This window comes from Cyclopterus lumpus, chromosome 3 (genome assembly GCF_009769545.1).
Source record: "Cyclopterus lumpus isolate fCycLum1 chromosome 3, fCycLum1.pri, whole genome shotgun sequence".
In the NCBI taxonomy this organism is placed as follows: domain Eukaryota; kingdom Metazoa; phylum Chordata; class Actinopteri; order Perciformes; family Cyclopteridae; genus Cyclopterus; species Cyclopterus lumpus.
The window spans coordinates 20724959-20739078 of record NC_046968.1 but is presented as its reverse complement, the minus strand read 5'-3'; the positions used below and the strand labels follow the sequence as shown (position 1 = coordinate 20739078).

Below are 14120 nucleotides of genomic sequence, written 5' to 3'. Positions count from 1 at the left end.
GAATATGAGCAATGTATAAGTTTAGATCAACGCTATAGAAAACAGACCTGCAATCCACTTTGGCCCTTAACAAAAAGGAAGTCCTGGCCTAGTATGAGAGACCTAGGCCATTGGTGGGAGATGTGCTACTACAAGATAAATACCTGTTAAACTGGAAGCATGATATAATTAAACAAATATCTCTGCAGGAGGTGACTCAGCTATGCAAAACCTGTCAGTGGGTGTATAGCTGTATGCATGTATGAAGGACACTGAAGGTTGTGTCATCCCTATTAAATTGGATGCAGAATGCATCCTGCTAAAACACAGAGTCGTTTCCCTTTGCTCATCTGTATTCACCTCAAGTAGGTACAACACATTGTTAAAGGTGATTAAGTAGCTTGCTGACTTTTTACAGTCAGCAACACACCCATGGGCTTTACTCCTAGTTGTACTCGGAAATGAACTCAAGGCACATGGTAGTTTCACTACTTCCATTGCATAATGGCGGTGGGTGCACACTGCACCTGCAGAAATATACACATCAGTGTATCACTCCTCAAGAGGGCAACTAGTGGTTTATGTTTATTGTTTAGCACTTTCAGAACCTGTGTGGGAGGAATCATCATTAGCATATCACTTGCTCCTCATCAATTCTCACAATGTGACACTAATTACAGAGTATCTGATTGAAAGGTGTTTGTGGAGAATGTGATCACATCCCCAAGAGAGAGAGAGAGACAGAGCTGTGAGAGGAACCAAAGCTGTTGCAATGTATTTTAACACCCAGAGGAAATAGGTGGTGTTCTGCACACATTCTTAAAAAACAAACAATGTGTTCGTCAAACACAGTCAAATCAACCATGTGGGTATCGTTGGCAAATATGTGAACATTTCCATTCGGGAGATATCAAATCAATTTGAATTGCCTGCTCAGTAACAAGTAGAATCGTCTTCTAGCTCCTCTGAAGACAACGCTACTCTCACAAACAGGCATAGTGAGTCCCTGCTTTTGCATGCCTGTCATCAATCACCAAAGTCCCTCTTCCAAACCAGAATGCTTCTATTCATATGTCTACATACGAATGTGTGCATATACGTGTACATTTATCAGGCATTTCAGGCCTGTGCACCATTATTTGCCTTTTGCCCTTTTCCATGATTTCTTTGCCGTCCTTCCATCCACCATTCACCTTGCTTTTCAAAATCATACTTTTCCAACCAACGGTTAAGCCAGATTCTCCCTGTCCTTCCTCCTCCCAGCCATTTTACGCCTAAGCAGAGGCAGAAAGCTTTGTTGTTTGTTATGCAAGATGCCTCGTTGGAGTTGGACATTTCACCGCCTGCCTGGCCCCCGTGACAGCTCTTGTGTTCCAGCATTCAGTCACTGGAACACAACTGAGATGTGCTCCATCCGCTTAGTCAAAGGCGACCTAGTGTATGTGAACATAATAAGTGAGATTTGCTCTGCAATGTAGTTGATGTCTTTTTCTTTCTGCTCTGGAGGAAACAATGATGGAGAGGCTGTCAATTGTGAAACTGTGGTGGACGAAGACGTAATTAGGGAAAGTGTCTATCGCTCCGGTTTGGTAATTGCGTACAACCCCTCAGGCTGTTTAAACAAAGAGCGCTTATTATTCAACTTTTGAGCGGATTGCACCCATTATCTCAAAGGACATTATCTTCTGAGGTGGGGAGGCCATTCTCCTTGGGAAGTAAACCGGAACAATAATTCAGCTGATTATTAGTAAACTAGCCCATGGAAAATGTTCACGTGTTTGGAGAAGCTAACTATAACTGAGGACTGGATGATGCCGTGTTTTCTGAAAATAGAAAGAGTCTATGAGTGCTAAATATAAAGACATGCCTTCAGCTGCTCGTGGCATGCTAGTTCCTACATGAGGAGGCAGTATGGCACACATAAACACAAAGGACACTAAAGCTGAAAAGGGATGTTATTTTTTTGATAGGACGAAGGTGAAACGGGATGAAAGCACGGCGTGCGTGCCAGAACCTGGCAGTAGATTTGGGAAATGTTTTACCTGGAGTTACTGACAAATTAATGGCAGTGGTCCCGAAGTCGTAACTCAATTCAATTTTATTGTAATAACTAACACTAATGGACTACTTGTAATAAATACAAATGTTCAGGTATTCTACATGAATTTAAGTAAGCTATATCACGTAGCTCACAGCTCAAATATTTGCAGTGATGGATGTAGTTTGTTCATAGAGACTCCTTAAGGATGAGTTATCTGGTTAGTTTTGCCTATCTGTCTGGCTAATTACCAGATGTTGAGTTGCTAGTTTGTAGATTTGAAGATTATGTAATTACATAAACCAGCAGAGCAGGTATATTGTCAGCTGCTTTCCTTTAAGTTTAGCAGCTCTTCCTCGCACTGTGTTTACTCACACAATCAAGTTTCAGAAAGGCAAAAAAATATTACAATAAACGTTGACAATAACACTTAACAAATGTGCATACATTCTGATAGTCTGCTTGCCAGTATCCTATGTTTACTATCCATAAAACAAAAAAATCCTCTTGTTAGAAATATAACCTTTGTATTATCTGGCTTATGGCTTTCAACCCAATGAAGTTGTAACAAGAACAACCATAATGAAACAAACACAAGAACCCTAAAGCTGAATAGATGGCAGACATATGTCATACTGAAAAAAATCAAATATATTGCAACAACAGTTTTAAAATCACAATCTGAATTCACATTCAGATTTTCAACTTTTTTCAGCAAGATGCACGAAGGTTGCATCAGCCACCGACAAGGCAATGTTTTTAAAGGTGAAAAGTACCTCAAGATGAGGGATGGGCACTGAGACCTAAAATACAAGGACTATCTGATTGGTGGTGTGTTAAGAAAGTATTTGCGTCAAGGGTTTAGCTTCCCAACGAGCGAATTATCAACAAGCAGCCAAAGCTGAGAGGCCCGGAGCTGGAGAACCATGCAGCAGGCCTTATTTTGATTCGACTCTAACACTATCCACACCTCATAACTGACAGCTTATGCTCTCCTTCCTCTTTTTGGCACAAATGTCTTTGTTGTAGATTTCACTACACTCGAAGGTTTCAAGATACATGCTCACTGAATCCAAGTGAGAACTCGACAAGTGTTGCAATGACACATTGTTTAGTGTGTGCGTGACTACATCTGCTAGATGCTAATGTGAGTAATACAGAGATCTCAAAATGTGGCACTTATTCACTTTTTGGACTGTCTATGAATTTGCTGAGAAGCTATTGGTACCTGTGCAATAGCAGAGGTCTGCTTTTAATACGCTATAAGGGTTGATTATTAGGGATAGTCAAAAAGGATCTGGAAGCGGTTTACCTGGTCAAGAAGTTGGTTGTACAATTCATGACAGTTATCAAAAATGTATTTGTATGTGGAGTCCAGACACGCCTTCATGCAGTCCTTCACCACCATACTGGCTCTTGGTGGACTCTGGAGCTCTTGTACCTGCACACACACAAACACATGCACATAATTACAATGTTTGTTGTTGTCTTATAGGTCTCATAGCAATTTATACAACATTAAATCATCCATTAACTATATACAATGTTAGCAACCCAAATCAATGACAGTTACTGTGTCTTAAATGGATTTTTCTATGTAGAGGACCATGGAGTGATAACTTAATGATATCATATTACATGTACATGAAGTATTACTCCCACGATATCAATTCCTTGTCGAAAAAGGGCAGCCTTCTTCCATCCATTATGTACCATAATTGGCATGTGGCCAGACTGTAAATGTGCAGTAAATCGTAGCGTAAAACTGTAGCTCCTGTGTGTGAGCAGCTGGGCGTATACACAGTGCAGTGCAGCCTGGGCCTGGCACAGAGTGAAAGCATTGGTAACCTAAAGTGACAGATTTCATTCCTTTGCTTATAGCTGCCATCTTAGCTTTGCTCCAGTGCACCAGCGCTACTTCCCCCACTCACGGCAAAAGAGAGCTGAGCGGAGCCGAGCTCGTCATAGCGGAGCACGTCAAGACGTACTGTTGTGGGAGTGAGGGAGAGGAAACAAGACAGAGCTGGACGCATGTTCATACCGGCTAGCTGTAGCGTGCAACACACGATACACAAACATCAGCCTGCAGTCAAGAACATGGTTAAGCCATAAGAAATTTGGATTTGGATGGCCAGGGGTGTTGAGAGGGACAGGTTTTCAGGAATGATGAGCGTGAATCGATTATACCTGAACGAAACATGCCTGAAATCAATGTGGTTTCATGTTTTTAATAGAATGTTGTGAGATTTCACAGACATTGGCCAGTATTGAAGGTGTCTCAGTCACTCAGTCACTGCACTGCTGTGGTGAAAGGTTATAGATGATATATACAAAGGATAGTGTTGTGCTCCATCATCGTGTATCACGATGCTTATGTTTCCTTCAATGTCGCTTAAATCGAGTGCCAAACTCCATCGTCTCCTATCAAACTGTACTCCACTCCTCGCTACCTTCATCCTGAAGAAGGTGATGCTGGTCAGAAGATCAACAGTGGACTTGAGATCTTGGAGACGCTCTGGGTTTCCTGCAGGGAAATTATCCTAGAGTAAGAAAGAGAGAGAGAGGGGGAAATAACATGAGGAGACATCTTGTTGAAAGCAGCCTTTTTTAACGTCACACACCCTTAACCACCACATCACATTGCGTGGCCCGAAACATTGAAATTGATCACAGAACAATGCCCAGCAATCATAACAAAATGGCTGTCTATCTAATCGTTTAGTGGACAAGGGAGGTCTCCGTTGATGAAAGCCTCTACTTTGGGGCCATGAAGTCATCAGGCAGTGCAGAGCACCGTGACGGGGAGCATATAAAGCCCTGACAGCAGTGAGGAAATGCATCACTGCCCCATATATTATACTACTTATCCTACATCTTCAGTGCTCTAATACAACTTGGCTTGTTTTCTATCCCTCCTCTACCTTGTCAATAAATGCACAATGGGGATTCATGAAATCCTCACAGCAGCCTCTAGGTCTGACAGCCCGAGCACAGGAGAGGTCTATTCGAGATCAAGGCCGATCAGCGGAAACAAAACTCGCCTGACATCTTTTTCGAGCCGCATAGAGGATAGAGGTTTCTATTGGGTTGATAAATGATTCAAGATGACCAGTTTCCGAAGAAGAGGCAAAAACAAAATTGAGTTTTGATAAAATATCGACCCGGGCAGTGGTCTCAAAAAGAACAGTAGAGAAGGGAACGTGGATGGCTTGTTAATGCCCTTCAGACAGTCAGCTGTTCACTTACAGTGCATTTCTCAAGACACATGACAAATAGGAGCAGTCAAATTTAGAAGTGAAAGTGTAGAGCCTAGTAAAGATTCAAAGCCTCCAGGACTCCAGGAAAACAAGCTTGACACACTTTCTGCACAAGCAAATGTGGACCAGTTATACTATATTTGGCTGGTGAAAGGGGAGAAATAAAAAATAAAATCTGTTTGGAGCAGGCAAGTGAGAACATCGGTCCCTTTGAAACATGGACTCTGTAGCTTTCAATGCAACCTTGAATGCCGCCGTTAGCACACACCCTGAAATCGCTGTGCTGGAACGGTTACGACAACCGCTCAAAATGTGTTTTATCGGTTTACTTTGGTTGTAGGAATTGCAACTTTTAGAGAATGAGGCCAATTGAGATACTATAAAAGTAATTCTGAAGAATAAATGTAAGGTAATTCACGAAGACCAATGCTCCTCCAGTATTACCGGACTAATATGTGCTTTATTGCTTTTCCAAAATAGGCATTAACACTTTTTATCTATCACCAATGAAAGAGCTGAAATAGCACAGCAAAAATAAATGGAATTTCCACTCCTGTCAGTCTGCCTTTCAGTGATAGTGGAAGTCTACTTTGGTTTTAAATGAAATGATGATTAAAATTGCACGCTAAATAATATACATATAAATGAAGAAAAATATGCTTCACAGTGTAGCATTTTAAATCCGTTAATTAGTGGATTCTGACATCGAAAGGTAATCCAGCTGTGCAATTATGGTGATTGAAGTCACGGAAAGTCAAGTGCTCATTGACACTCATTATATTTGCAGCAAAGGAGTTAGGTGGGTTCTTCACAAAAAACAAATGTCAACATGCAAAATGTTATGATCACAGCTACCAATCTAATTAGGCATTTGACATTCTGTTTTGATTGCAGATGGCAAGATGCATTTATTATAGACTATATCTGTGTAAAGCAAGGAACAACTGGATTTATCTAACTTACAATCACAGCTTCAGACAGGGAAGCAAGTGTGGGATGGTTATACACGGTTAGCTTAAAAGGGCAAGGCACGTTAGCACCGTATCATACACAGAGGTCATTCAAAGTGCTTCACAGGCAAAAGAAAGACAGAATGAAGAATGAAACAAGAGAGTAACAAAATAAAACAGCATGCACTGGAATGTTGCTTCTTACTGCTGCTGACCAACATAAAAATGATAAATCTAGTACCTTACTTTACAATTACTAATGTTTAACACAGATGCAAACCTCTTTTTCTCTGCAGAATCATATACTCTCAATCTGTAGTGTTTCTAAAAGCAGTGACAGCGGTGTAAATAACTTTGCCTAACTTTAACAAATTCTCTGTCGCAACACACAAGGAGCAGAAATGAGAAACTCCAACTTCATCAGCAAAAAGAACAAAGGAAAAAGAAGCAGATTTATTTCCAAGAAGCAAGTGAGGATACTAAGAAAGCAAATCATCCACCTCAGAGCCAAAAGTAGACAACATAAGCTGTAACTTCCAAAGATGACAGAAATCCCATTATGAGAGGAGACGAGGAGTGAGTGATACTGATGAGCTTTTTGTTCTTTGTCTTTGTTCTAGTGTACAATGAATATAACGTTGGGCCAGAGCCTTTGCTGAGTGCAAAAACTTAAAAGCAGTGACTGCTTATCATCAAACTAATTAAAATAAAAAATACACTCTACAGATTCATAATGACCATGTATGAATATAACTGTGTTTAAACATTTCATATTTTTACAGGTGCAGCATAATGGATAATAAAATGTTGCCTGTCAGACACCGGGCATCAAGTGGAGCAAGTGAAGGTAATTATGTGGAAAAAGAGATCAAAAGCAGTCATGCTCTGACGGGTACTGGATCTAAAACTGCCACAGGGACACTGCACTGGTCACCCTGCACTCTGACCATCCGCAGCATTTACCACAGAATATTTGTCTATCTGTGTGGATGAGTGTCTATTGAAGTTAAAAGGTATAAAAAGATTGCTTAAAGCTCGGGTAAGCAGATTATTTTTGCCGTTGTTGGGAAAAAAATCCATAATAACCCTTCAGCATATTGTAATTTAAGTGGTCTGAGGGAAAACTAGACTAGAAATCCTGAACCGATCCCTTTGGTGAAAGCCTCATTCAGCGGCAGGAAAGGTTGCTATTCCAGCATTAGCAACAACTGCCCATAATGCTAAGCGACCCAAACAAGTAGGGCGGACTTATCAAAAAGAGAGTCTGACAATATCAATGAAGCGTTTCAGAGATAAAGAGAATATGTGGAGCCTTTTACTCATGGCTGTGGTTAGCCTTAGTGAGAACTTTTGCATCGCGAATAGCAGGGGGCTAAGCGATTAGCAAATATTTCTCTCAATCTCTACAGCGCTTCCCCGATTCCTCAAATCACAGATATGTCATCTGGAAGGGCTTTACAGGGTCACAGGTTAGCTCAGAAAATAGGACCGTAGCTTATAGAATTGTCCGGTTCAGAGGGGCTGAAGAGTGGGGAGAGCTGCAGTATGAGGGAAGTTGTTTTTTTGCCTTTTCCAGACAACTGCCTACCCTGGAGTATCACTTTGATTACAATACCCTGAACGTTTTCAATGGAATTTTCATGTTACACAGAAAATAATCATTTTAAACCATGTATATATGCTTATAGAATACATAATGATGCAATGATTATTATTTTCCTTCAGAGTTGGCACAGATGTTTCTTATACTCTGCTGGTGTTACTAGCTTATCTCTTATACTTGTCTCCCAAAGGGGGGAGTTCTGGATTATGCAAGTGTTACTCTGCAAAGAACAAGGTTCGCAGTAAAAGTGTTATTCTCTGCAAATATTTTATTTCTCAAGAAAATAGAAACATATATTTGTCTGCAATGTTGGGATACCAGAAGCCAGTTGTTTGCTTCTATAGCAGACTGTGAGATGTATAAATACATTCTGCTGTGGAGCAACCTTGTGGATATTACCCAGTAGTATACCTTTTCATGTTAAGCTTTAGCAGCTCCCTTAACAACTCAATGTTGCTGAATATGACACAGTCCTTCTGTAGAGAGCTACAGTTACAGCATGGAACAACTATTTTCTTTTCTGCAACAAAGCAGGTGTTTGCATTAAGTAACCTGTTCTCGAATGGCCCACTGTAAGGCTGCACAGAGTTACATCTTAAGATAATATCCCAGGGGAGCTTACTGAACAAACATCACTTTATATCAAAATGTCCAAACTAAGCTAACAGCCCAACTCCCTCGCAGTGTGCTATGAATACTGATATGTTCTGTCTTAACCAGAGAGACCTGCAAATCCCAGCTGGGACAGACTGGCTATGCAAGGTGCCACTGTGTATCAGGGCCGTTAGAATAAAGTTTACAAGGAAGAAACGCATATGTAGCAAAATGTAAAGCGGCAGGTGTAACCCTGCTCCCTCTCCGCTGATTCGAGTCCCCTGTTTTACAAAAGCAAACTCAATCTCCCTCAGAAAGTCATTATAGTGAAATCCATACGGTGAACGGACGGAGTAGCCGGATCTGAATTGTATTACTGTCCAATAGTGGCAGGCCGGCTCTGTGAGGCGGCTTCAGAAAGGGAGAGAGTGAAAGAGAGAGGAGGAACTGTGTGCATGAACCACTGGTCTGTGGCAGGCTTCACAAGAGAGCAGCAGGGCAGCGCTGGCAGGTGAAGCCAATGTGATATTCTGTGACTGCTCTCATCGCCAGACAGCCAGGCCATCTGAAAATAAAAGGGGTCATCTCTCCTTCACTTAACCCTCTGTTGCCCAACCACCATGCCTCCTTTCATTCCTCATCTGTTTCTTCTCTCCCATTCCAAATCAATCTCTGTTTCCCTCCAACTCTCGCCCTCTTTGTCCAAATCCCATCTCGTCCAACTCAGTCTGCTTATTTCATCCAACGTTTTTTTTCTCCAAATCCTCTCTTTTTTTTATCCCTCACTCGCTATTTGCCAGTCCATTCTCTGTCTAACTCAAGTCCTCTCTCTTCCACGCCATCTACTTGCTGTCCTTCTCCCAGCCTCTCGTTGTTCTCTTTGTTAGAAGACAGGAGGATCTCTCTATATGCCATCAAGGTGTGTCTCTGGAATCCTATGTGGCTTCACACAGAGCGCCGTGGTAAAGAATACGGGAATAATAGCAACAACACACTCAATGTCACATTGCCTTTTGTTCCACACTAAAGGTGAGAGGGTCATCTTACAGTTCACTGTGTGATGCCACCAGCTGGGGAGAAGATCTGTGTGTGTGTGTGTGTGTGTGTGTGTGGGTGGCGGTTCAGGTGCATACCTGCGTCAGTGAGCAGTTGTAGCCAAACAGTAGTGTGGGTGTCGGCTTATTTGTGTGCAGACATCCACATCTCTGCGAGCGGGAGATGTGGGTTTGTGTGCTTGTGTGTGATGTCTAACAGGTTTAGCTCTCCTGGGGTTGCTCCGGAAGATTATGTGCTGTGTGTCAGGATTTCAATCTGCCTGAGTAGAGTACAGAGGACCTTTGACCTGCAAGTGGCAGATCTCTAGCAATTAGAGATGCATTTCTGATTGCAAGATTCCAGCTTAACAATTGTTGGGGGTTGTTTATTCTTAAGGTATATGTTTGATTGGCACCTCTTTTGAGTTAGGGAGGGGTAAAAATGTTTCACTACATTTATTAGTCAGTCTTTGGATAAAATGTGCAAGGGTGATGGTTGAACAAAAACGTCATGTATTTTTGTTCATTCTTATTGAACTTAATTTTATAGTTTAACAAAAAAAGTAATACGCTTTATAATTGTTGTTTATAATGTTAGATTTTAGTTACTATATGTATGTAATTGTAATGAACAATGTATAAATACAACACAAATATGCAGGAACAATATATCTATATGTAAACAGACAAGACTGAGCCACAGAGCAGAGCTTCGTGGACACAGACAACGTGGAGCCTACTGAAGCATCTAATAGTGACCTTCAATAGTTTACATCAAAGACGGCTGAAACAAGTCAAGCAGCAAATTCTCTACATTCAGAAGTTAGCAGTGCAGCTACCAGATGTAGCCTGCTGCTCATCATTCAGTGACAATCACCGAATGACCATGAAGAAAGGTCATCATACAACAAAAGGTCCTACAAGCGTGACCGACTCAGTGGGGGATGAAAATCACTACAACTGTGTACATACATGTTATTTCAAGCGTTTTATGCACCGTAACTTCACCAGTTCAACGCTGCCACAAAGACTTAAACAATGACTGTACAGCGTTGCCCTGCTGGGTCACCTGGTAGAGTGCTGCCCTGTGTACCTGAGTCCTTAGCAGCATGTGTTCTGTATGTCGCCCCTTTCTCTCCCATAACATCGCATTTGCCTGTACAGGTAGCTAGAGGTAGATTAGGTCATTTGGCTTTAAAAAATAAAAAAAAGAAGAGGTCATTGATAAATTATTAATACCTATGTCCAGTTATGATACACAGCTACTGGCTACTCCTGCATGGCACCATGCCTCATTGTAACAGCAGCTTATAGAGTTGAGCTAATTCCTGAACACGCATGATGGTGTTACTGATGTAGTCCACAGCATGGACATTATTTTGAAACAACATGAGCTTTGTTGTATAAATTAGTATAAATAAATCTCCAGATGCTATAGCCTACATAGACATGTGGAAGCACATAGTCTAGATTATGGATTCATGAGTGTATGGACACAATATGTCCAATATCCTAAATCCATGAACCACCATGGCACACAGAGTGCTAGACACTCACGACAGAGTCTATTTATTGGACCATGAGGAACACTATTTCCTGAGCTGCTGATGAAGCACTTGACACTGCCGGCTGATTATTGATATTTAAGTGCCTGGCTTCTCCTCTGCTGAAAACTGAAAATACACTGCACCGTCATTCGTCATTCTATTATGTCAACTGTATTAAGTCATTTAAATGTGTTTTGGTTTCTTTAAACAACAATGTATGACATGACATCTGTTTGGGTAAATACGAATCTATCTCACACTTTCCACAAATCTTCCGTCATTGTCACATCTTAAAACCACAAATTGTTAAATCTATGGGAACATGAGTGTGACACTCATCTTAATCCCGGTATTTACGCCTTAACACCTGGCATTGATGTGCCTGCTGTGTGAATACATTGTAGGATTCGAACATGGCAAGCGTGCATAAAGTACACTCTAAACGGCTTCCAAGAAAGAAGAGAATCCAGTCAATAATCAAGTTTGGAGGGTGACAGACACACACATTTGGCATCAGAAACAAAGTGTTGAATGAGTTGCAGCTCTAAGCCAGTTATCGTAAGCACACAGTGTCCTGTAAACAGTTCAATCAACCCTGAAGCCTATCAAATCAACCACATTGCAGGTACTTTAGATGGCAACACATTTTAAAGGGTGCAACTGATAAACAGGTAGTACTAAATGGCAACCTGCATTTTCCACAAAAATGAGAATTGCTTCTGCTCCTCTCTTAATATAAATTTGAGGTGAATTGTAACATCATACTGTAAAAATTATCATTATTTTTAAATTGACAAAAGTCACAATGAACAAACACACCGGATGCAAAAGTTCATACATACCCGATATTTAGAAAGGTCGATCCTTAGTGAGTTATGCAGCTGGTCCAGTAATTTGACAAATTTTTCCCTCTGTCAGGATGAAAAATTCCATAATTCAGTTCAGCGTTCAGAGCACACAAAAACATTCTGTCCAACACTGCGTACTCCTGCGTGGTCTGTAGCATTGATATGCCTGCAGTGATTAATTTTTTACTTCCTGGAACAAAATATAGTGGCTTAGCAAGATCGCCAGACTCGGCTTACTGCCTGGAAATATTATTTAAAGTTAAATCGGAAAGCACTGGCAAACTCTTGAGATCTGGTTGAGTTCAAATGCACAACTTGTTTTAAACAAATAACTCTTCATGAGTTTAATGACAACAAGTAGTGATGTAAAGGGTTTAATATCAGACAGCAATAGATGTTACTTAAGTCTAACTGGAGCCCATAGAAACCCCCTTTTTCATTTAGTACTCTATCACTGTTGTAATGTGTGCGGATGTTAGACTACAAGACAGTAATATGTGTGCTTACCCCAAAGTTAGAGGCAGCAAATCGGTCCGAAGCGGAGGCAGTGGTTGTGGTGGTGGTGGTTGTGTGGGCGAAGTAGGCATTGATATTAGCGAGCAGGTTGCTCATCACTGCTGGCACACCGGGACACATGTATTTGGCGGACAAACAGGAGAAGTGCCTACAGGAGAGAAGAGACAGCTATTATTCCACGAAGCATAAGGGGCACTGCTGTAGCCATGTTTGGACAATGTCGGATCATTTCTCCACCAAAGATCAATAGAGAATTTAATGAAAAAATAGGGACAGTGACAGATACCACATCAACGGCACAAATCCAGACAGAAAACATTATAAAGACTCGCCGTTCAGTCATCCTCATAATCAACAAAGTTACTCAGCACTCGAATAGAACGTGGTTCGGAATTAAGAAACATTTCCCTCAAAATATAAATCTAGAAGAAACTATATCATATCATAATAAACAGAAAGTGACAAACTGAAGTACAACATTTCTTTTTTTCATTGACTGCTGGAGAGAAAACATTTTGAGTGTTCCAAACAATTACTTCTGATGGAGGGGACAGTGGATAAGTACTGCACTGCTCTGTTCATGTACTATAATCATGTCTTCAGTGACTATCTATAGCCAATGATGTAATATATCACAGCTGTATACCCTCGACTATTAAGGACATAAGGCTGCGAAGTAATAGATGGAGCAGGTTTGATCAATGGATCCTATGGAGCTGTGATATAATCTATTCCAGGGCCACAGAATAGAGAAATGTAAATCTTACTGCACACCATTTAACTTATTTATTTGTTTCCTGCTGTAACAAATACAAGCGAGACAAAGTCAAGCGCAGTATGCACACTTTGCCGAGGTAAGTGTTTTCCATCGAGGTGAATCCACAAATGTCAACCCAGCACAAACTCCATCTCAATACTTCGCAGTGCACTAAAACATCACAGAGGATCTTTCCAAGCGAAGGGACTGAAGCAGGCGTCTCCTACTGTTGCAAAACTTAGTCTCCTCTGTTTTCATAAATCTCGTTTTCTTTTCTCCCGTCACCAGAGCTCTTTTAACTTCCTGAACTTCAAACTTCACACAATGAGACAGGTTCCTGTATTGCCACTTCGGATGTGTGACGATCGTGCGCTTTCTTTCCTTGTCACTCTGACTGAGTGAAGAGCATACGCTGCTTTTAACACTTAACAATAATTTTCCACATTATGAATCACTGGTATCGCCAGTGAACAAAAAGACTGGCTTTCATCTCCAAACCCATTCATACAGCAGACAAAAGGATCACGTTATTCTAGATAGAATACCACATGTCAAAATGTGCGTATGCAATAATCTATATGTTTACTTTGATGCAGCTGACAACAATATACACTGGGCTTTTTTTCTCACCCTCTGGCGAAACCCATAGCAACCAAACATTTGAGTGCATTGGATGCTTTGCCTGAGAGCGTAGAGCCAGCTGAGCTTGATAAATATAGCATTTGCTAATGTTGTTTTAATATACAGAAAGAAGGACGCCTTCACTTTTAAATACTGCAAACATTAGGGTTTGAATACTAGAACCAAGCATTTACTTTATATATATATATATATATATATGAATATTAAGGGAGATTTGTGTTATCAACGTATTGTTTGATCAACAGTTTTATATATCACAATCTAGAGTGACCACTAGGATTTTGAGTCTGGGGAACAGATATTTTGGAACATCCTGCAGGGTGAGTCATTGGTTCATACAGCCAAAGTGTTGGGA

The 14120-nt window shown here is 40.9% G+C and overlaps 1 protein-coding gene across 1 annotated transcript in view; it reads right to left on the bottom strand.

Moving 5' to 3' along the window:
• The window catches only part of LOC117725719 (protein unc-13 homolog C), an 85784-nt gene that overhangs the window by 37402 nt on the left and 34262 nt on the right, over positions 1-14120 (bottom strand). The window contains exons 13-16 of the mRNA XM_034525724.1: positions 12358-12514; positions 11845-11913; positions 4468-4557; positions 3330-3458 (exon numbers count right to left, since the gene is read on the bottom strand). Coding sequence (XP_034381615.1) covers positions 3330-3458; positions 4468-4557; positions 11845-11913; positions 12358-12514 — 445 coding nt within the window. The remainder of the gene's footprint in view (positions 1-3329; positions 3459-4467; positions 4558-11844; positions 11914-12357; positions 12515-14120) is intronic.